The sequence below is a fragment of the Lingula anatina genome, chromosome 3 (assembly GCF_051362555.1).
Source record: "Lingula anatina isolate TDL-2025a chromosome 3, LinAna3.0, whole genome shotgun sequence".
Classification (NCBI taxonomy): domain Eukaryota; kingdom Metazoa; phylum Brachiopoda; class Lingulata; order Lingulida; family Lingulidae; genus Lingula; species Lingula anatina.
The window spans coordinates 14,009,274-14,031,067 of record NC_141769.1 but is presented as its reverse complement, the minus strand read 5'-3'; the positions used below and the strand labels follow the sequence as shown (position 1 = coordinate 14,031,067).

General features: G+C 35.0%; 4 protein-coding genes across 4 annotated transcripts; 1 reads left to right on the top strand and 3 right to left on the bottom strand.

The window, feature by feature from the left end:
* Positions 1-187: 187 nt before the first annotated feature.
* LOC106154650 (sodium/bile acid cotransporter 7) lies at positions 188-7,841 on the bottom strand. Its single transcript, XM_013529069.2, has 10 exons — positions 7,692-7,841; positions 5,455-5,537; positions 5,127-5,263; positions 4,720-4,795; positions 4,216-4,290; positions 3,603-3,751; positions 3,161-3,261; positions 2,812-2,937; positions 2,427-2,574; positions 188-2,270 (listed from the first exon to the last, which is right to left on the bottom strand). Exons 1-10 carry the CDS (start codon positions 7,789-7,791, stop codon positions 2,234-2,236), a joined length of 1,032 nt encoding a protein of 343 aa, XP_013384523.2. The 5' UTR covers positions 7,792-7,841; the 3' UTR covers positions 188-2,233.
* LOC147762936 (L-aminoadipate-semialdehyde dehydrogenase-phosphopantetheinyl transferase-like) lies at positions 6,075-7,858 on the bottom strand. The gene is made up of 2 exons (XM_087009825.1): positions 7,692-7,858; positions 6,075-7,368 (listed from the first exon to the last, which is right to left on the bottom strand). The coding sequence occupies exon 2, from the start codon at positions 7,309-7,311 to the stop codon at positions 6,451-6,453; it is 861 nt and encodes a 286-aa protein (XP_086865951.1). The 5' UTR covers positions 7,312-7,368; positions 7,692-7,858; the 3' UTR covers positions 6,075-6,450.
* Positions 7,859-7,977: 119 nt separating this feature from the next.
* LOC106170046 (uncharacterized) lies at positions 7,978-12,661 on the top strand. The gene is made up of 6 exons (XM_013549772.2): positions 7,978-8,153; positions 8,355-8,490; positions 8,964-9,055; positions 9,717-9,956; positions 10,145-10,233; positions 10,533-12,661. Exons 1-6 carry the CDS (start codon positions 8,073-8,075, stop codon positions 12,340-12,342), a joined length of 2,448 nt encoding a protein of 815 aa, XP_013405226.2. The 5' UTR covers positions 7,978-8,072; the 3' UTR covers positions 12,343-12,661.
* A 264-nt stretch (positions 12,662-12,925) lies between these two features.
* Positions 12,926-21,789, bottom strand: LOC106170045 (ribonucleoside-diphosphate reductase large subunit). The gene is made up of 19 exons (XM_013549771.2): positions 21,618-21,789; positions 21,411-21,499; positions 20,552-20,729; positions 19,867-19,967; positions 19,575-19,634; positions 19,349-19,388; positions 19,071-19,147; positions 18,684-18,769; positions 18,349-18,490; positions 17,829-17,912; positions 17,273-17,514; positions 16,838-17,039; positions 16,303-16,452; positions 15,695-15,916; positions 15,332-15,408; positions 14,752-14,887; positions 14,505-14,600; positions 14,055-14,243; positions 12,926-13,854 (listed from the first exon to the last, which is right to left on the bottom strand). Exons 1-19 carry the CDS (start codon positions 21,634-21,636, stop codon positions 13,684-13,686), a joined length of 2,361 nt encoding a protein of 786 aa, XP_013405225.1. The 5' UTR covers positions 21,637-21,789; the 3' UTR covers positions 12,926-13,683.
* Between the last annotated feature and the right edge of the window lie 5 nt (positions 21,790-21,794).

The window sequence follows — 21,794 nt, the reverse complement described above, 5'->3', positions numbered from 1 at the left end:
CTATAGGATCTTATAGGATCCTATAGGACTTTTTCGTTAGGGAAAGCAGTAATGGCAGGGCAAAACCAGCCTTCATATGATTTTAAGAAAGCTGTGTAGCTGGTGTTCTCATTTATGTTATTTTTTGTGGAATTTACTGCTGTGAGTAACAAGAATATTTTTTTCAAAAAAATTATTAAATAAAAAATTGAAAATTTGATTTTTGTTTATTCTCTGGAGGAAAACAGCAGTCTCCCTTTTTCCTGTCCGTCATTATAAAATTGAGGTATTATTATAAATTAACATAAAACTTCTGTTCATAAACAAGTCCTTGAGATACTAGCTTTTGCGTATCGATAGTAAACAAAAAGTCTTTGCATTCATATAGCCAATTACATTATTAATTCTTAGAATTTTAGGTAACACATTTAATATTTAATTTCCTCTCTATATCTATTCAGGCATGAGATTTTTCCGTCTTTTGTCGGAATTCCGACTTTTTCCTTCAAAAATGTCATTTTTTATATCATTGCAAATCCGTTGAGAAAATTTCAGGGGGGGGGGGGGGGGGGGTAGGGGTACCCTTCCCTTCCCCGGCGAGACCCTTCACTCATCGGCACTCGCATGTTTTCAATTTTGACCTTGCCGAAAAACGTTACCAACCGTACATATATATCGATTCTGGGACGCACTGTTATCAAGGGGGAAACTTTTGCGACATCTATACGACATTTATACAGTCATTGAATGTAATTACCGTAAAACGGCCTGTATCCTGTTCATATAGCGCTGCGCGGTTTTTTCCATGTGGTATCGTGTGTCGCTTTTGCGTTTTGGAAAATGAAGCTACTAGATCGGTTGTGTGTATGTCGTATGAAGACATTGAACTTGCATTTGAAAATTTTCATGTTTTGAGTTGCAGGGTTCTGCCCAGAGCGCGACATTGCGACATTGTCGCCCAAAAATTGAAAATGTCGCCAAAAAATTCCTAGAGATGCGCCCTCGGGCGCACTCCTAAAAGGGGACCTCGTTTCCATGGATGCTGTTGTAATAAACATACCCAGTACGCTTATTAATTTTTCAAAATTCTTCCACCCGGTATGTTTATTAAATACCTATCGTACCGGTGGGAAATTATACAAGTCAATTAAGTTTTTTATTTTCTCAAATTGAAGTATAATGAGAAGAAATACCGGTGCAGCTACGTACTGTTCAACATACAGCACTGGAAAGTAGGTCAAGTGAAAGTTGCTCTCTGAACACAACAATACATTGCGTCATCTGATTTCAGTTCCTATAAATAGACGTGCTTTCCCTTCAACAGTGACAACTACTCATGTATATGGATCAAATGATGTCACGTGGCAAGGTGAAAGGATCATATTTATAGCTAACGAGGTCATTTCAAGTGCAGCAAAGAAGTTGTGTACGTTTTCAAAAGTCAGTTATTTCATGCCGATTTATGATTTACACGATGTTAAATCACACTTCTATGTAAGATAAACCCTTAGATCTAGGAGTTTACAGGCATGCAAAATGAACCTTAATTATATCTTAGAACAAATTTACTTTGAATAACGTCTCCTAACAGCATATGGCTACCGGGGGCGGCTTAGGTGCGATATATCTGGGTTTTCCGACCCTGACGTTTATGAAATTTAACCTCGTTTCCATGGATGCTGTTGTAAATTTGTATGAAATTTTCATGTATTTTTACACATTTTTTTACACATTTTTGCCTGATAGAAAGTTCATTTTGTGGGTCTTAAATGCAAGGAAAGTGCACCAATCATAATGCAAAAGTAAAAAAAAATTTCCATAGATAGATTGTATTATTTATTCTATTTAAATAATGTTCTTGTGTAAATTTGTATGAAATTTCATGTATTTTTACACATTTTTGCCTGATAAAAAGTTCTTTTGGGGGATCTTAAATGCAAGGAAATTGCACCATTCATAATGCAAAAGTCAAAAAATTTTCCAAGGCTTAAGGGGGGCGCACAACCCCCCCACGCACACTACGTGTGCGTTAAGATTTTTCTTCGAAAAATCTTTCAGACTTTTTTATCAAAACCAAATCTCATGCCTGTAAGTCTATTACATGAAGGAAAAAAATAACAGAATCAACATTTATTAACAATGCCATCTTGACAAGGACAACAACGTTTCCTTTGTAATACTGATGGATGTCATATTTTGTAGCTTTTCCCATCTTATAGAAAAGCATTTTCAATTTATCAGCATTGCTTGACAGTCATATCCTGTCACTTTTCATCCATCTTGGCAGCCACCTAAAATAAAAAAAGTATTACTTTAATAAATAAATGCCTCAAAATAATTTCTAGTGCCCATCCCAAAAAAATATTAAATAACTATGTTACTCCATTAAAAAACAGTTTTACATTTATGGTGACAATGTACATTGTCAAGTATTTGAGAAAACATACTGTCCCTGTGCTCCTATCATCCAGGACCTAACAAAGGGGACCAGGCAGCCCCCCAGCAGTATCTGTGTGGGGTGGTATATCAGCAGGGGGATAGAGATCACGGACAGGCGACTGTGGCCACTGAAGAGAATTTTCAGCATGGGGATACCTGGAGAAGAAAGTTGACAAAGTAAAGAGATGGAAAGCATCCGTCTGATCTGTCCTATTAATCAAACAATATTGTGACAAACAATTTATTGAAAATACTAAGTACATGCTATACGTTTCAGGATCAACTTTCTTGCATTTTGCTTCCAGACAAAAAGAAGATGATCTTTACAATGTATTTTCACATATATCAGTTATTTTAGAATGAGAAGATAATTACAATATGTAAATCTTTTACCTAGTGTTAATGACTTGTGTGTTGAACAAAACATAATGGAGACTACATCAGCTGGTTGAAACCTAAGTGCTTTTATAGTGGATATGTAGAAAGCCAGCCACAGTAGAAACACTTGCAAAATAATCACTGAAAAGAGAGTTTGAAAACAATCATATATGTTTACTAACATACAGCTTTTGTTTGGAAATCTTTACAAAACATAATTTTAAGTTTATTTCAAAACTCATTTCTTGGTTATATACAGTATAAACTATTTTTAAGTTACTTTATACCAATGAAACAACACCATAGAGTGAAAAAATAATGCTCCAATCTTAAAGATTAATTTTTATTTAACATAATATCTTACCTATTAATATGATAACAAATAAGCTCATTTCGTCAATTTCTGTCTCCCTGCTAGAGAAAGTATCACAGAAGGTTGTATATATGATCAAAAGTAGGGTAAAACTGAAATGAAAAATATAAATTCCTTGTTTTGTAAATTGCACAACTAGAATTTCAGAAAATGAATAAAAGAAAACTAAAGCAAAATACACAATTAGAAAATATGGACAGAGCCACATGATCATGGGATTGAAATTTCTTGAGGTCTTAGTTTATGACCAAAGACAAAAACACAAGTGCAGCAATACAACCCAGAAACCCCAATCCCTCAAAATTTATTTTATTAATTGCCCTATATACATCAAGGCAGATACCACCTTGACAATAAAGTTTACACACTTACTGAAGCTACTTTAATAATGGTGATTTACACTGAACATTATATAATCAAAATATACACAAACCTGCTGATTGTCCCAAAAGGAATATTAACTCGGCTGAGTTTATGCTTGGCTTTTGCCCTGGCAATTTGTCCCAATATGAGAGGTATGACAACTGTCATGGAAAGCTGAGTAAACACAGAACCCAAGGGTACAACACTGGACTCGCCAAGCTGAAAAAGAATGGTAGGAACAGTTCTTACTTCATCTTCAGGGAATGCATCGTCGTTATGTTACATAAATAAAGAATTACGGAACATTATTACTTGGAAGTACTAGTAGCACACAAGCTGTTCTATAACTAACTCACGTAAGCCAGACAAATGTACAGTAAGGCTATTTCTTTGAAAATATTACAAATACAGAAAGGCTATTTCTTTTTAAATATTACAAAATAAATACAAAATAAATACACTTACTGCTATAATTAGCAGGTTTCGTCTCAATGAAAAAAGTAATTATCCTCTAGATATGCAATGTCCACAATGCAAAATTAATAGAAAGTTGTCACTTACGAAGTGGACAATGAAAGTGATGACAATATTACTGTATCTGTACACAAAAACATACATCAGCGTGGACACAAATAAGGTATAAATCATTTTTAAATGAATGCTCAAGATATAATAGCACTTACATAGTGAAGTAGCAATAATGGAGTGACTATGATGCCAAGGAAACTGCCAAATGCAGAATTAAACACTGCTGCAGCCTGAAATGAAAAGAACAACAAGAACATAGATTAACAAGTATCAAACTTTTCAAGCTGTTGAAGTATAATGGAAAGTCTTCACCCAAAAATCAATTGGCCAGGACATATGTAATTCTGAAAATGAATAGTTCTGAACAAAATGAAATGGTTACCAAAAGATTTTGAAAATCTGTTTTGTAAAAAAATAAGTGAACATGCAACCTTGTCCTTCCCATTACATGATGTCTTAAAATTTACTTTATAGATAGGTTGCATTCAGAACCTTACTAAATGAAACCAGAAAAAGTCTAATTCACATCACCCGAGTATTAGATTTTTAAGTCTAAGTAAGCCATAAGCATTCCTACGTGATAAGGTTGGTGGCTGACATCAATTGGACTATTTCTGTTTTCAGGTAAGAGTGGTCCTCAAAGCATCTTTAATAATTACCTCATTTCCACCTACTGTTTTAGTAAGTATGACAGCCGAGGAGACTGGTGGGGGCATGCACCCAACTACCATTAGTCTGAAAAAGCACAGCAGAAACTCATTAACCTATTTTAACATTATCCTGTTGGCAGGACACAGATTCATGATCAGATTCAATTTTTCAATGCATTTGTATTTTAAGTACTTATTTCTGACTTGACATGCTATAAGAAAGGCATTTACCTTCAATTTCTGGTAGCCTGGAACAAGGTCTATTTTATATAAATTGTGTAATGAATTCCTTCTCAGTTGTTGGCAAAGGCACATGTATGCAGTACTCAATATACTAGTAACTTTGCCAACTATACATGTATGCCACAACTGTCCTTAGATTGTGAAATATCAATACCATGGCAGTGTGGACTCACCCCTTTAAAAGCCATTCCTCTAAATGGCTATTTTCCAGGAGAGTGACCAACAGGTGGACAAACACTGGAACAAAACCAAGGGTGAAGGACTGGACAAATACATGTAGTTTTACTTGGAAGAGGGCCCTCTTCAGATCCTTTAGATGAAAAAGAAGACAACAAAATAAATCTAGTATTTAACCCTTCTCTTATTTTCTATGAAAATCATTTTTTTACATTTTGATGAAAAAAAATCAGTTGAAAAAAATGGGAGCCATTTCTTATAAACAGATCATTTGAACCATTTTATTTCCAAGATTTGAAGGCAACAACAGAATGAAAATCTTACCTCTGTTCTTAAAGACAGTCCACTGTTAAAAAATATGGTTGACACAGCAATATATTTGACTGTGATTTCAGGTTTGATGGGTCCTGGGAAGGCAACATTAAAAAAGCTTTAATCATAAAACATTATATAGCTATCTGACAAGCTGTACATAAAAAATTATGTTAGACCAGATATACTTGAACATGGTTAATAGGCACGTCTGACAATAATTTTCATAAAATTATTTTTTTCACATTTTTTAAGAAAAAAAAACATTTGGTCTTGGTTTGGTGAGTTAGATTTAAATATACAATTGGCCCCAGAAGAAACCTAAATGCTGTTGTTTTTATATATATTCACACTGTGGATTTGTCATTCCCTACAACTAATAAGATTGAAAAAAAAAACACTTATCCTGACATTTTGCTGCTATGCTCCTAATACATATTAAAATATTTGTCTGCCTATCCAGTTTACAGAGTTGTCATTCTTAAACCAACTCTGTAAACTGGATAGGCAGACAAATATTTTAATATGTATTAAAATATTTGTCTGCCTATCCAGTTTACAGAGTTGTCATTCTTTAACCAACTGTTTTAATTTTGTCTGTCCTTACTCAAATCAAAATGAAAATTTGTACATCAGAATAAAATTTTATTAAATTTCACGTACTCCAGTATAAGCACATAGACTCATCACGTCTATTTCAACTAATAAATATTAACAATGTTGATATTTTCAATTCATGTTCAATTAAATGTACTAAAGCAATAATCCTGATGCTTACTGTATGTAAATTTACAAAATCAGGATTTAATTCTGTTCATTTTACTAGATTTTTCATAAGCCAATAAATTTAATATTAACTGAATTACTCAATACTGGACCATTTTAACCTTTCATAATCTCAGTAATGTTTGATTTATATTTTACTGGAGTTTATATCTCTATTATCCATAAAGTTTCAATTAAAGAATAATTAGTTCTTAACTTATCATTAGATGCTTTAAAATGCATTTATTTTGTCCAAGGATTTTCATCTTTAACACTGAAGTTTTCCCAGTAGGCTATATCTGGATCAGACTGAGACTGTGATCCTTTAACCAAATCCTCAAAGGTGAGCACTGTAAAATTGTGTGGTTTCCTTGTCTTTAAAACATTTATATCTGCATTCACTGCAGTTGACACACAATGGACTTCATCCAACATAGTTTCTTCAAATATCCAATTGTGCTCAAGTTTTCCATCAACACATACTTCAGTATTTGTAACTATTGTGTCCTTCTCTAACAAATCCGTGTTCAATCTGAAACCAAGTCTATGAACATCGAATCCAATACCAATGCCTAACGTCTTGACATAACTTTCCTTTAGACACCAGTGCCGATAAAACACTGCTAACTGATCCCATTCATTAGGAGGTGAATGAATTGTATCCAATTCTTCCACAGTAAACTGTGGTTGCATAGTGGAGAGGAACTTTTCAACAGATTTCCCTCTAGGTCTCTCTATCTTCATCACATCAATCCCTACATCAACACCAGTGTCAGCGGCCAGCACAGCCCAGTCCCCATGGTGAGACACATTAAAACTCAACTTCTGCTGTACCTCATTTATCAGATATGGTTTTCCCTTTTCTGTACGGCCAAGTTTTACATCTCCATAGGGAATGTCTAGCATTTCTGAGATAGCTTTTCTCAGCAGCAACCTCCCAGCAATGGCAGACCTGGCATCCTTTTTGTAGTAAAATTTCCCAATCCTTAATTTCTCCTCTGGTTGTATGCTCTGTGAGGCTAGTATCCATTCAGGTTTTGTAGGGGTCCAGGTCACACAATTGAAAGCCCATCTTATGCTCGACATGGTAAATTTTGTTCTCATGACAATAAGCTGAAAATATTCATCCTGATTCCCTGTTCCCTCATATGGATTTGGCACCTTTTGGGAGAAAAGAAAATACACGATAAATCTGCCTGTGCTAAAAGACAGAATTTTTATAAATTTTATCATTTGAAGCAGGTAGAAGAGATTGGTACTAACATGTAGCCTTTGCCTTTGGATATAAAATTGAGTGCTTACACTACAGAATTGCAGTCACTGCTAAATAATTTTTGGTTATTTTTACTACCAAGGTGCCACAATCATCTGTGTATATTCTTTTCCCCATATGAAAATCAGTTTTATTTAGAGTAGCTTGCACGTGCTCACATCATTTCTGTTCCGGATCTAGCATTTGCTTACACACGTTTTCTAATACCTACCTCCTTGTACGCCAAATTTTGGTGCCAATCGAGCCAAAATGATAACAAACACAATCCCCAACAAAAACCAATTCTTCTGGAGAAAATGGAAAGCTGTCATTCGTGCTGCAGAAACAGCTGTCTCTCACTTCAGCGGTCTCAACGGGCCAGAATAAAACGGAAGTGCCCTGGAACTACTATTTTCATATGCGGAAGAAGTTCCGTGAAATAGTTCTCTTTGTTATCTCCTTTTTAAATGATAATTCTCGGTCAGATTTCTTTATATATTTTCCATTATGCACTAGTATATGCAATTATCCATGCTTTTGAATTTGTTCAAATATCAGCTCAACCAGTCTTGAGAGTATTAATATATATTTAAGCGAATAGGTAAAATGAAGAATGGCGGAGAGAAATGAAATCGGTCGTTCTGCCACTATCGCATTCACATTACCGCTTTCATGCTTCATTTGCCTGGGGAAGGTAAATTTTCATTTTCCAATATTTAAGCTTCTTTGTTATCTCAGATAATCTTTTTATATTTTATTTTAATGGATTGTAAAATGATATTCACACTTAAACTTTGGGAATCGCAAGTGAAATTGAGGAATGCTGTGTCTGACACTGGTTATATGGTTATATCAATCTAACTCTTTCAAATAATATCTAATTTAATATCTTAAGGTTAAGGAGCCCACTGTGTGCCCCAACAACCATGCATTCTGCAGTACTTGTATGGAAGTATGGCTGGAGAGAAACAATCAGTGCCCGTCCTGTAGAGTCCCCATCACATCAGCTAATCCCTGCAGGAAGGTTATTGGTGAGAAAATAGAATTTGTGATTATTTTACACGGATTTTTGGCTGTGAAAAAAAACCTTATTGGTATATTGCTGAAAACTGATTTATGTCTACTGATTGTAGATTCTGTTTGTATGTAAAGCAATGCATTGCTTTTATATGTAATATAAAGGTTCTGTTTACTTCATTTAGTGCCTTGTCATTCAGTGTAACTCATTTATTCACAACACAATTTTCTCGGCACTTTTTGATTGCCTCTTCTACTCCCAAATTCTCCAATTTTTACTTCAAGTAATGGTAAATGCAATTGTTTGCTTTCTTTCTCGGGATAAACAAACTAAGACGAAAAAGATTTGTGCTGGGCAGAAGATGTATGGGGTGGGCCTTATACAGGCCTGTGTGTTAAAAAATGTGACGAGTACAACTTTCTTTGTTGGTATGCACCTGTTAGATATAATTGCAATATTTTAATTTTATGCATTGTTATATTGCAGGAGGTTTAAACCAGGGTGAGAAGCCAGAAGAGAGTTTCAGTAACCCAGAGCTGAGAAAGGCAAGACTGGATATGCTGTTCAGAGACTATGAGGTTAGCTTTTTACAACAGCTTCGATAATATGGAATCTATGCCAAACACAAGGTTTTTTCCATGGAATTGGAAACTCCAAGATTCTTAATTTGATTCTTTTGGGGCCCAGAACCCTAACCAATTAAATGTTTAGTCCCACGATAAATGTGATAGATATTTTAATCCCAAGCTGGAGTCTGTATTGCAGCCAACCAAGAAGTTCAGTGCATATGAATTTTAAGTTTTAAACCACTATGGAAAAGCTGTGGGAACCCTTTATATAAAATTCAACAGCTCTGCTATCTAGATCATAGAATGCATCTTAAGAAGTGGATGACAACTATTTGCCAACAAAGATAATTGAGGATTTAAGAATTTTGTATTGATTGTTGTAAGGTTCATATTTATGAATTTTGAAATATTTCACCTGTTCATTTGTTTAGTTCATGTTTTGAGAGTTACTCATTTTGAGTATTAATAACTGCACTGTATTAATTCACCTTTTTTGTAAGTAAAGTTTTGAGTCCACTAGAATTGTGTTTACACTGTTACAGGATTAAAGTAGCTATAGCAAACTTTTGCAGCTCAGATTGAATATATTTCATAATAATATTTCAATATATTTTTTAAAATAATGTGTCCTCAGTTTCAGCATTTTCAAAAAAGTTATTTCTCATTGTAGGCAGAAATTGAACATCTTCAGACCCAGGTAAAAGATTACAAGACAGAAAACACCACACTTCGAGATAAATTGACACACTCTGATGGCACCTGCCTAACATGTGGTGGTCTTGAGAAGGGCGATGCGGTTACAACTGTCATGGATAAGAAAGTAGACAAATTGATGTTGCTAACTGGAAAGTTACAGGAGGCCACTGGGTTGTATGAAAAGGTGAACCAAGACATGAAGAAACAGAAGAAGGTGAGAAGAGTGAAGATGTATTGTACATTTGATGAATGTGAGGGAAAATCTTTCCAGTTTGAACGCCCTTTTATAAACATAGACATATTTTACAGGGAAAATGAGTAACTTCCTCTGTTATTTCATTGGCATGTTCCATGTGAGGCTACTTTTATATTTCATTTTGTGTGGCCTTCTTGTCACTTTAGGCAAATGAGAAACTGAGAGATGAAAACTTCAAGCTTGTAAGAGAAAATCAAAACCTGCGTCAGTGTCTTGTGACCAGATCCCCACATAAGTAAGTCATATTTTAGCTACAGCTCTAATTGAATGATGTTAAATTGACAAAAAGCTGATGTCCAATATTTTATTAGAATTAACTTAAAATAATAAGACAGAAAGATCTTCTCTTTTTTTTTCAGGTTTGAAAAAGGTAAATAGCCATAAATTAAAAAAATAATAATTTTAAATATTGATCGTCAGTATTAATGTTAAGTTAAAATGCTTAAATTTTAAGAATCATTTATTTTATTTTTAATTAATCAATTAAAATTATAATTTTAAATTTTATTTATTTATTTATTTTTGCTTATTCAGGTATGGCCGCTACACAGTTGCTGCCCTGGAGTCCAAAGTGGAGGCCTATGAAAAAGAAATAAAGCAGCTACAAAAGGCTTTAAACAGGAGTGATGTATACACTGAAAGCTTAGAGAAAGAAATAGAACTTTTAAAGAAGGGTGGAGCAAACATTTCAAAAAATCAAGTAAATATCCCCAGAAGTTCACTTAATTCCAACATATCTGACCTTGAGGATAACTGTGTTGCAGTAGACTATGCAACGTTGCCAGTCAGAGCAAGTGCAGTTTCGATAAAAGACAACACAGTTGGGGCACATTATTTTGAGAGAGAAAGAAAAGTCGGACTTGCTGATCAAACCAGGCCTAGCTCTGTTAGTAATAACAAAGGAGAATCCAGTTCTTTGTCATATCTTTGGAAAAGTAGCGAGTCTGAAGAGGAAAATGCTGAGCACTCGCCCAGCAGTTCATTTCAGTTTGAAGCTCCCAGTCCCCTGACCCCATCCTCTCCTCTGTCACGGCTTTGTATTGATAAAGCTGCCACACCCACTGGAACCCACTCTAGCCAGGAGTCTGGAAGGAGAACTGTGATTGAGAGGAATTTCACAGAGAATCAGCCAGATGGAAACAGTGCTAAAAAGAAACTAAAATTTGAGACCGACAAAGAGTTTGATACATCGAAAAGACCACAAGTAATGCCTAGTACATCAAAAGGTGCTGATGTGACATCTGTCACTGTAAAAACAAATTTAGGTCATTTCCTACCATATTCAAAGGCAGGAGGTGGATGCAAAACAGCATATCACATTGAGCAGGAGTCAAAAGTAACTGTATCTAGACCAGAAACAGGAACAAAACAGGAATCATGCATGGTAGGTGCAAAGAACAGGCTATCTGTAGGCAACAGTGACAATAAAGAAACGAACTCGATAAATACAAAGAACTTGACAAGTGACCAAGTAAAGCAGTTCAGAAATACAGAACCATTTGACTTCAGAGTTCCAACAAAAGCGAATGTACCAAAAAGTAGTAATTTGAACCAACCAATTGAGAGGAGACAACTTGAAAACCATTTTGATGAAACTCTTGATACTACAGCAGCCATTCAAAATGAAGTTGCTGATCTTGACATAACGCTGACCCCAGACTTAACGGACTGTCTGAAACTCCTGAAAAAAGCTGAGAGAAATATTCAGAATGTAAATCCTATAAAAGTTGATACCAATGCTACAAATAGCATACCTCCTACTACTGCTCACAATGAAGCATACTACAAAACAAGCCAACCCATCTCCAAATCCAGTTTTTCATCTTCCCAGACCTATAAACAAAAGTTGTACAATGAAAGAAATAGACCGAAGTCTGAGACTGCATGTACAAAGGTCAGTGATGTGTCGGACATGGAAGCGACTCCTTCTTCATCCACAGATAGGCTGGAGATACGAGACGGAGGAGACCCAGTGTACAGACCAGGCTCTAAGATGGAGGGTTCAGCTATAAGGAGCAGCAGACCACTTAGCAGACAGAGGAGTGATGTACCAGTAGGTGAAAATTCTTCAAATACTGTGGAGAAGGAAATGGAGACGGGAACTAGTAGTGAGTTTCTGTGCCAAATTCTGGAGTATGGAAAACTAAATACATACAGAGAACCTCACAATCATGTCAGAAAGAGTACTGGGAAGCCCAAGGCAGTTAAAAATGTTGATGGAACAGAGGATGTAGATAGAATATTATTTAACAGCAGACTGTTACAAGAGGAAAGGAAGAGGTCACTTACTGGAATAGACCCAGTAAAGTCCAGTCCATCCAAGTCTAAAAAACCAAATGCTTGAGTGGAACAGGCTTTACATAACATAACATAACATAACATAGGCATCGAATGTCTGCAACAAGTTACAAATCTAGGTCATGCAGACAAAACTTTGGTGTATTAGAGCAGAACCTTTGAAGGCTGAACTGCTTCACATGCTTTGAAAAAAACTTTGCTGACCTTGATTACATAGAATGCAAAATATTCATAAACTGGGACATGTAGTTAATTTTTAACATCTGACATTGTTCCTCTACAAATTTTTTGATAGGCCTCCATTTTAAAGTACTTGTCATCTACTTCACCTCAAAATACACTTATTGTGAAGATTATGAAATAAAGCAGTTTCTTCAGTCTGATTCAGTACAAGTAGGTTGGTCAAGCAACCAGTGAAATGTAAATCTTGTATTTTTGCTTCCATAAAAAAAACATAAATGGGTAGCAATTACTTTGTAATGTACCTTTGAAGCACTGGTAACACTTGCACAAGGAGTATGGTTTGGACAAAGTCCATTAAATGGTATTTTACTGTATTGCCATATAAAATATATTTTTTTTTTTGTAATGAGTGCCTGGATAAGGGAAAATTGAGTCTATCGAAACAGTTGTAATAAATATGGTTTATTTCACTTCAAAGGAAATTTTTATCTGCACAGAACATTCATTTTACATGGTACACATTGAAAAATGGGATTTCCTTTGAAGGCCAAGAAAAATGTTAGGTCTGTTGATTTAAGCACTAACATCAAACACGGATATATAAAGAAATATAATATGATGTAAGAGAAAAAAACCTGAAAAAATATAAATATATACAATACAGCTTCGGCAGTGAAGGCTGGTTGTTCAATCATAAATGCATAGATATAAGTTGATATCAGTTCATGATACTTACAACCTGTGTACACAATAACTATTATTTACACTTCTATTCTACAGTGCATTTGAGGCTACAAACACTTCCTTAATACAAGCATTCTAACACTATGTGCTCAACACGACATTCCACATCATTAGTATTATATTATTGTTTCCAAATTATCAAAATGTAATCAAAGTGATGATCAGCAAAGCAAATTAATCGAACTTTTCAAACAAATTTCAGTTTGTTTTTTAAAGCTGACACAATTGAACTGTATGTGTAGATATCAGCTAAAAATTTTGAAATGTTATAACAAAGAATAATCTCTTTAATTACCAGTCTGATAAAGCTATTAAAATTAGTGTCATAGCGAATCGAATATTGGCAAAATGTGGCTGCACAATGGAGACAGTCTCATTACACTCATATCTATGACACTTCACTCTGGGGTCACAACAAACAAAATTTGCTGTCTTAATGATGTCAACAAATTGCTGTCATCTAACCGCTGCACATGACACATGCTTCCTTGTTCTGGAGAGAACACACCATGGCTGCCTCATTTTCCTCCCGAGTCTCCGTCTTTCCTTTGAGCTTTGTCTTGTCCACTGTGAACTGGATTGCACTGGCGGCTGCCTTCGTCCTCAAGTAATACATGCCCGTCTTCAAACCCTGGAAAACAATCGGACAGTTTTGTACAAATCAGTTTTCATCCGATTAAAGTCTCACTCAGCTGTGTAATGTGAATCTGTAAGAATTGATGAAATTTTTTTCTAATACAAACCAGTTTCTAATACTAAGGAACATGTTATCTATCAGTGTTTCATTCATATAAAAAATACATTAAAAAATCCAAATACTTGGCCTCCTACCTTCTTCCATGCAAAGAAATGCATACTGGTCAACTTCCCATAGTTAGGATCAGCAATGTGGACATTTAGAGACTGACTCTGGTCAATATATGCACCCCTGTCAGCTGCCATCTGGATAATATTCTTCTGGGAGATCTCCCACACTGTCTTATACAACTGTTTGATATCATCTGGAATGCCTTCTATGTTCTGAAAAACAAGATATCTTTTAAGTACATGAAAGATGACCTGTTCCCAAAGTCAGTCGATGTCAATGAGATATTTTGTCCACATAATAATAACAAATTAATAGCTGCTTAATTCAAGCCAAAAAAGAGGGGCTTGTTCTACCAAACATTTTTCTAAACAAAAATGTTTTTAAAAACAATTTTCAAATATTTACCATTGGGTTTTTCAACATTTCAATAGAACTCAACATTGCGGGAAATAGCTCAGAGGGGCTGAGCTTACCTGAATAGAACCGCCATGTGCTATCAGCTGGTTCTTCACATCGTCATTCCAAAGGCCTTTCTCTGTCAAATCCTTTAACATGTGCTGGTTAACAACCTGAAAATGGAAGAAAATCTTATTGATCTGGTTCAAAATCATGTGTCTAAAATCATCTGGCTATTTGCCCCAAAAGTGATAGATCCTTTAATGTTCAGATAATAAAAAATCCTCATGTCTGCACATCCTTAGCAATTTTAGATGGACTAACCTGGAATTCTCCAGAGAGCACCCTTCTTGTGTAGAGGTTGCTGGTGTATGGCTCTATGGACTCATTGTTACCAAGGATTTGTGCTGTAGAAGCTGTGGGCATGGGGGCCAGCAACAGGCTGTTCCTTACTCCATATCTACGACAGAATTACAGATAGTTTGAACAGGGACTGGAGAAGATACCTAATAAGTTTTCCCCTCCTATGAACCCCCCTTCCCCCCATTTAAGAACATTTAATTCAAAATTCAGCATCTTTCCAAACAATTTTAGAATACACAAAAAGGCAAAATATTTTCAAAAGGACAACAATCTCCATCCCTGACTACACGTGAACAAAATTATTATTCTCTGCACTGTTAATGCTGAAATAATACGTAAAACTTTAACAAACTTGACCTAGTTTGATTATCACCAACAGGGAAAATAACAAGTTTTCTATTCATTAATGACTGACATAAAGGAATAATAAAACAATGCCAGAAAATCATAAATATATAATAATTTCAGTAATTAAAATTGGAGAGATAACCAGTGAAATCAAATATTCTATTGTTAAAAACTTAGTTATTTGAGCGCTTACTTCTTGATGTTTTCCCTAAGAGTCTGCCAGTCCAACCTGTCTGTATCTGCTACATCCCACATATCATGCTGAAGGATCTAAACAGAAAACAGGGCAATGTTTAATTACCTCATCTTCCTGACATAGGCATAAACAATATATGAAACATATGAAAAACTATAAACAATGCAAAAAAGACATTACCCAAAATTGTACATGTGTATGTGCTAAAAAAAGGCAAAACAAGTAAGCAAATGTGCAAAAAAGACAAAAATCACTAATATGACACATTCATCCTTTATCAATGTAAAGCAACTTTAAACTGGTGAATAAAAAACAATCAGTTCACACTAATAAGGAGCCTAATTAATGTGTACTGCTTACCCCTTTACTAACTGGGGAACCTTGGTAAGTCTCATAGGGTCCATACTCCTTTGCCAGTTCACAACTTGCTGTCAAGGCAGCAAAGTAGATGGTCTCAAAGATATCTTTGTTCAATTGCATTGCTTCTGGACTGTCAAATGGATAACGCATAAGAATGAAGGCGTCATGGAGACCCTGCACACCAATTCCAATGGGGCGGTGACGGAAGTTGGATTTTTGAGCCTGCATTGGAAAAAGAGCAGTGTTAATATATATGAAAGTTATGTCTGATAATATATTACATGAAAAGTAAAACAATGTTGCACCCACACAAATGCCTCACTATGTTGAAGGCATGTGTAATTTGTTCTTTGTTCGGTTTTTTCACTTGCAAACCTAAATTCATTTGCCAAAGCTAGGTTTACTCTGAGACTACAAAAAAGTGATTTCAAATGTCAGTTTTATCTTACTAAGATTATGGTGAAGCTAGGATCATAAATGTCAAATAACTATAGTTATTATATCAGAAAAATTTCCAAAAAGCCATAGAAAGAGCAAAAACTTTAAGCTTTTCTTTATCCAGGCATTACTGAATAGGTGTGACATTTTCTATGCTTCAAATATCTTACCTCTGGCACTGGGTAAAAGTTGATGTCTATAATTTTGTTGAGATTCTTAGTGACAACTTTAGTGACCTTTTCCAGTTGCTGGAAGTCGTATGTTCCATCCCCCTTCACAAATCTGTTAAGGGCTATTGAGGCAAGATTACACACTGCAACCTGAAACACAAATTACTACTATCAGCAACAGTTCTAATGTATTTTTCTTCCCCTACTTCAGGGATGAGACCAGTCCTCACTGAAAATTAAGGAAAATTGGCTGGGGGTCCAGGGTACACGATTTTACAAGAATGACACAAATGACCCTGAAAAAGACGGAATTACGACAAAAGTCGGAAAAGACTTATCAGTGCTACTTTCCTTTCTTTACGTTTATCTAGAACACTAAAACAGCTTAAAATGGAAATGATTACTAGCAATCAAATTAACTCAAATTATACTAAGTACACCCTGGAATGGAAAGAAGATTATAGTATTTTATACTGCATAAAATTATATCTTCAAACTCAGTGGACAACCTGACAGTGAAAGTCAATAAACTCACCTCATCAGGGCTTGTGTACTCTACAATCTCTGTGCACAAGTTACTACACTTGATGGTTCCCAGGTTCTGTTGATTGCTCTTCCTGTTACACGAGTCCTTGTACAGCATGTAAGGTGTGCCTGTTTCTGTCTGAGACTCTATTATGGCATACCACAGCTGCTGGGCCTGGATTGTCTTGCGACCACGGCCCTCTTTTTCATAGCTGAAATAACAACACAATTTTCAGTAGCAAATTAGTGAGGTGACAGTAATTTCATTTTTTAATACATTACAATGTGTGAAATACTATAAATTCATAACAAAGACTTAAAATATTACATACCAGTTCATTTTTTAGTGCTTTAGAGAATTCACCAGTCTTCACAAGGCGCCATATCTCAAATGACCAAAGATCTCATACTTTTTCACCCCAAAGGTGCAACTGGGAAATCTTACCTTTCATAAAGTTTCTCAAACTCCTCTCCCCAGCAGTCTGCCAGACCAGGACACTCATTGGGACACATCAGCGTCCACTGTCCATTCTGTTCCACACGTTTCATGAACAGATCTGGGATCCAGAGGGCATAGAACAAATCTCTGGCACGCTGCTCTTCCTTTCCAGTGTTCTTCTTGCAGTCCAGGAAGTCAAAGATGTCGTTATGCCAGGGTTCCAGGTAGATGGCAAAGGCTCCAGGACGCTAAAATGAACGCGTTTGATTGTGAGTTATGATACATTTTCCTGTGGCAGTTGACTGGGCTCACACAAACTGATGGCAGATTTTAACTGAATCAAAAATTTAAACCAGGCCAAAGAAGAAAACTGAAAGAAAAAATTATACGTATATTTATATGTTTAACCTGTGCCTAAAATTCAATGTGTCACAGCTGTTAGGATCAAAGAAATATAAGCCTACATTTAGACAGGGACTAAAGAAGTCAACTAGATTTTTCCTTTAAAAAAAAGCTATGGCATTTCTTCCTCCAGTAAACATGACCAAGCAACACCTCTTACCTTGTTCCCTCCCTGGTCTACATAGCGGGCAGTGTTGTTGTACACCCTCAACATAGGAAGAAGGCCATTGGACTGACCATTGGTCTAATAAATGATAGAAATTTTCTTACATAATTTTGAATTGGAGTTTAAATAATAAATTGAAAAAATAATTTGAATAAATATCAAAAAGAGCTTTCCTTAATAAGGATAGATATAGGATAAAAATTTAAGCAGCAACTAAAAAATAGTACTTGACAATATGAACTGTTGTAATTAACTAAAAGACTTTCACCAATTCAGCAATAAAATCTTTCAACTATCATTTTGTTTTATAATCAAATACTGGATAAGCAATCAAAAGAAAAAATTCTACTAGAAAATATGAACTGTTGTAATTAACTAAAAGACTCTCATCACTTCAACAATAAAATCTCTCAATTATCATTTTGTTTTTAAATCAAATACTGGATAAGCAATCAAAACAAAAAAAACAAAAAAATTACTAGAAAAATTTTTTTTGACCAACAGCTCAGCTTACCCCTGCAATATAGCTGCCAGTGGACCTGATGCAGTGTACTGCCAATCCTATCCCTCCAGCAGACTTGGAGATGAGGGCACACTGCTTCAGTGTGTCATATATACCCTCAATACTGTCAGAGTGCATACACAGCAGAAAACAGCTGCAAGCAGATGTCCAATGTTATAATCAATAAGAAGTTAGAAGTAACAATATTGTCGCTATAAACAAAAAAAGAATGCAAAATATATAAGATTTATCAAACTTCCTTTACTGTTTCACACATACAAAGGAAAACCTCAAAAAGGAGAAAAATCCCTGAATGAAATTTGAGAAGTAAAGTGAGAACAGCTCACCTAGACAGTTGTGGTCGATTTGTTCCAGCATTGAAGAGCGTGGGTGATGCATGAGTGAACCATTTTTCTGACAGCAAGTCATAGGTCTGGAAATAGAAAGACATATAAGAAAACATACAACAGTACAATCAGCTTCACTGAAAAACACATTCTAGCGCATAAACTTCTTGCCATAGCTTTAAATTTGCTCAACTAAAGAAAAATAAATTTTTCTAATTCATCATGTATGTCTTCAACATTCACTAATCTAATGAATTCCATCTTTTTGGCCAAAATGGGCCACACAGTGAGACAAGCATGCCCACCATGACCAACTGAGAATACCAAATTATGATTGATTGTCTGTAAATAAGAGGAGTTAATATATAAAGTTATACATTTCTTTACCTCAATGACTGCATCAATGTCATCCCAGTGGATGCCAACAGCCACCCTCATCAGCATATGCTGGGGACGTTCAGCAACTGAAAATAATCAAAGAGTAATACTAAACAAACTTCAATTTCACATAAAATAAATATATTCGCAGTTATCTTTTTGGATACATTTAGCATTATCATAGATGACTATCTATCATTAAAGATCAAAGAAAGACATTAAAACAATACAGACCGACTACTGAAAAGATGGCAGGTCGACACTGTCTTAACTTGTGGCATGCTTACCTTTCCCATTTATCTTCAGTAAGTAAGATCTTTCCATCGTCTAAATATATAATAAAAATATTAATAATAAATGAAAACATTCAATGACTACTATATTAATTTTTTCCGAAGAAATTAAAGGTTTGCAGAACTTCTTTTACAGTCTGCAAGGGGAAAGGTAAAATTTATTACAGAGTTAAAGAAATATCAGTTATTATTTCTACATCAAATTTTCATAAGCACTGACCTTGAAGCCAAAATAGTTGTAGTTATAATCCCTGTCATACACAATGGCAGAGTTCAAACGCTGGAAGACAAAATAAAAAATATCAAACCAGTCTAACAAAGCTAAAAAAAAAAAAAAATGCCAATAACCCCTTGTTGGTTGATTCTTACAATTAAGACAAAAAAATTTTTTAAAAGAGACCCAACAATTGACCATACCTTGAATTTACAAACACAAAATCTTTGAACAGGTATTGCACCCATACTTTCATCCATCAAAATATGTGCAGTATATTTAAATGGTGAATGCTTACATCTGCATTCTCCTGGACAATGTCTCTGAGTTTCTTGGACACCATAGGGGAATGGGTCTTGTTCCTTGGATTGACCCAATTGTATAGATCTTCTGTCACCTCTGAAACAGGAGAAAAACAGTTTTAAGTTTTGAGGTTAACCAAGAAGTTTTATGTTTTAAGCATAAAAGCTATCTTTGCCAATATTAGATAAGAGGATTTTTTAAAAAGTTAATAAAACTTTGACAAATATGACCTCCATAAAATGAGTCGGGTTCAGTAACCCAGTATTAACCAGAAGACACTAGGAAAATGAGTAGTAAAAATTATTTTAAAAAAGGTTGAAATAACTGCTCATGCTCAAAACTTATCAGCTGCTTAATACATTCTGGACATAACCAAAAATTTCAACTTACAGAGCCATGAGCGAAACCAGGGAAATATTGGTCGACAATGCTCTCGTCTTAACTAATAAGGATTTTCAAATCTCAAAACCCTGATAAAGGTAAAGCTGCAGTTTGGGCAATCCCACAATACCTTAAACCTTTATATTTTTAGTCTTTTCTAGTTCAAAACTTTAGGGGAGGCAAAATGATTAATTTATATACATACTTGTCATAGGGCAAGAAGAGCTAAATAAAGTTTAATAGGGAAAATAACTTGGGGAAGGGGTAATACATGTACATATGTGGAATCTTCTACTTACCACTGAATACTTTTTTCGTCTCCTTGTGTAGGTTAGAGACAGCAATCCTTGCGGCAAGTATGGCATAGTCAGGGTGCTTGACCGTCATAGTGGCTGCAGTCTCGGCAGCCAGATTGTCCAGTTCTACTGTGGTCACTCCAGGATACAGTCCACTGATCACCTTCAGAGTGATAGCGGTCTGAAGACAAAACATACAGTGACTACTTCATTATTTAAATGATGAAAATCCAGACTCAGACTGTATATGTATATTAGATTCATACCAAAGTTAAGTTTCTATTGAATAACCCTATAGCTACAAACATATAATACCCGTGCTTAACAAACTGTCAAACAAGGAATAAAGTATTATATAGACACTGTTCAACAGCTTTCAGGTATTGTTGCAAAATAATCTTCATGATTATTTTCAACCCTTACTAGTAACTAGTAAGTTTCTATTCAAGAAAATTAATCTTATAAGAAAGAAATGGTATAATACATGTAACAGATTTTCTAAATTATCATTTGTGAAAAAATTTATTTGCATTTTCAAATTTGAATATTGACACATTTTCAAAGAATCTATGTCTAAGTCAAGATGTCCTCCGACACAAAGTTCTGATTATGAACATTACGTATTTTCTACCTTCAATTCTGATCAAACTTGTTCAACAAAATTAACATAAAAATAAACAGCAATAGAGAGTGACATCAAACATTTATATCTATTCCTGAGCCAGAAGTTCGCTTTCGAAATCAAAGTGCTTTGTTTACGTTCTCTCGTTTGGCGCCAAATCGGCATTTCTTTTTCAAAACTGTTTATTACCTAAATGCCAATTTATGAGTTAACACGTTTGAATATTTCAACATTTCTTACCGGGTCAACAAAATCTGGGTTCAACCCATAGCACAACTTTGAGATCCTAGACGTGATTTTGTCGAAGTGAACTTTTTCTTCTCGACCTCCTGCAAAAGGAAGAAAGCAAAGGACGTGAAAATTTTCTCAAGTGTTGTTATCAACGGTATAAATTTCATAACAAATGTTTCTAATAATATAGAAATATGGTTTTGTTATTGATCTTACCTCTTTTGCTCACGTACATCTTGATCTTTGAAGTGAAACCAAAGAAAAACTAAGAAGTGAATTGAGAATGCCAACTGATCAGCTTAAACTCAGCGCCAAAGTATGGTCACCTGACACAAAATTTGCCGGGAAATGAAAGGTCACAGGTCAAATCAAGAAGTCCTCCGACAACCAATT

Excerpts from the sequence above, each read along its gene's own strand:
- LOC147762936 (XM_087009825.1), bottom strand. The coding sequence starts at position 7,311 with ATGAGAACAAAATTTACCATGTCGAGCATAAGATGGGCTTTCAATTGT.
- LOC106154650 (XM_013529069.2), bottom strand. The coding sequence starts at position 7,791 with ATGACAGCTTTCCATTTTCTCCAGAAGAATTGGTTTTTGTTGGGGATT. Across the intron at positions 3,752-4,215 it reads CATTATTGCTACTTCACTAT|CTTGGCGAGTCCAGTGTTGT; the intron begins GTAAGTGCTATT and ends ATTCTTTTTCAG. Across the intron at positions 2,575-2,811 it reads ACACAAGTCATTAACACTAG|GTATCCCCATGCTGAAAATT; the intron begins GTAAAAGATTTA and ends TTTCTTCTCCAG.
- LOC106170046 (XM_013549772.2), top strand. The coding sequence starts at position 8,073 with ATGGCGGAGAGAAATGAAATCGGTCGTTCTGCCACTATCGCATTCACA. Across the intron at positions 8,154-8,354 it reads GCTTCATTTGCCTGGGGAAG|GTTAAGGAGCCCACTGTGTG; the intron begins GTAAATTTTCAT and ends TAATATCTTAAG. Across the intron at positions 8,491-8,963 it reads TCCCTGCAGGAAGGTTATTG|GAGGTTTAAACCAGGGTGAG; the intron begins GTGAGAAAATAG and ends GTTATATTGCAG.
- LOC106170045 (XM_013549771.2), bottom strand. Across the intron at positions 17,040-17,272 it reads TTTGAGAAACTTTATGAAAG|CTATGAAAAAGAGGGCCGTG; the intron begins GTAAGATTTCCC and ends TTGTTATTTCAG. Across the intron at positions 14,888-15,331 it reads CTTAGGGAAAACATCAAGAA|ATATGGAGTAAGGAACAGCC; the intron begins GTAAGCGCTCAA and ends ATTCTGTCGTAG.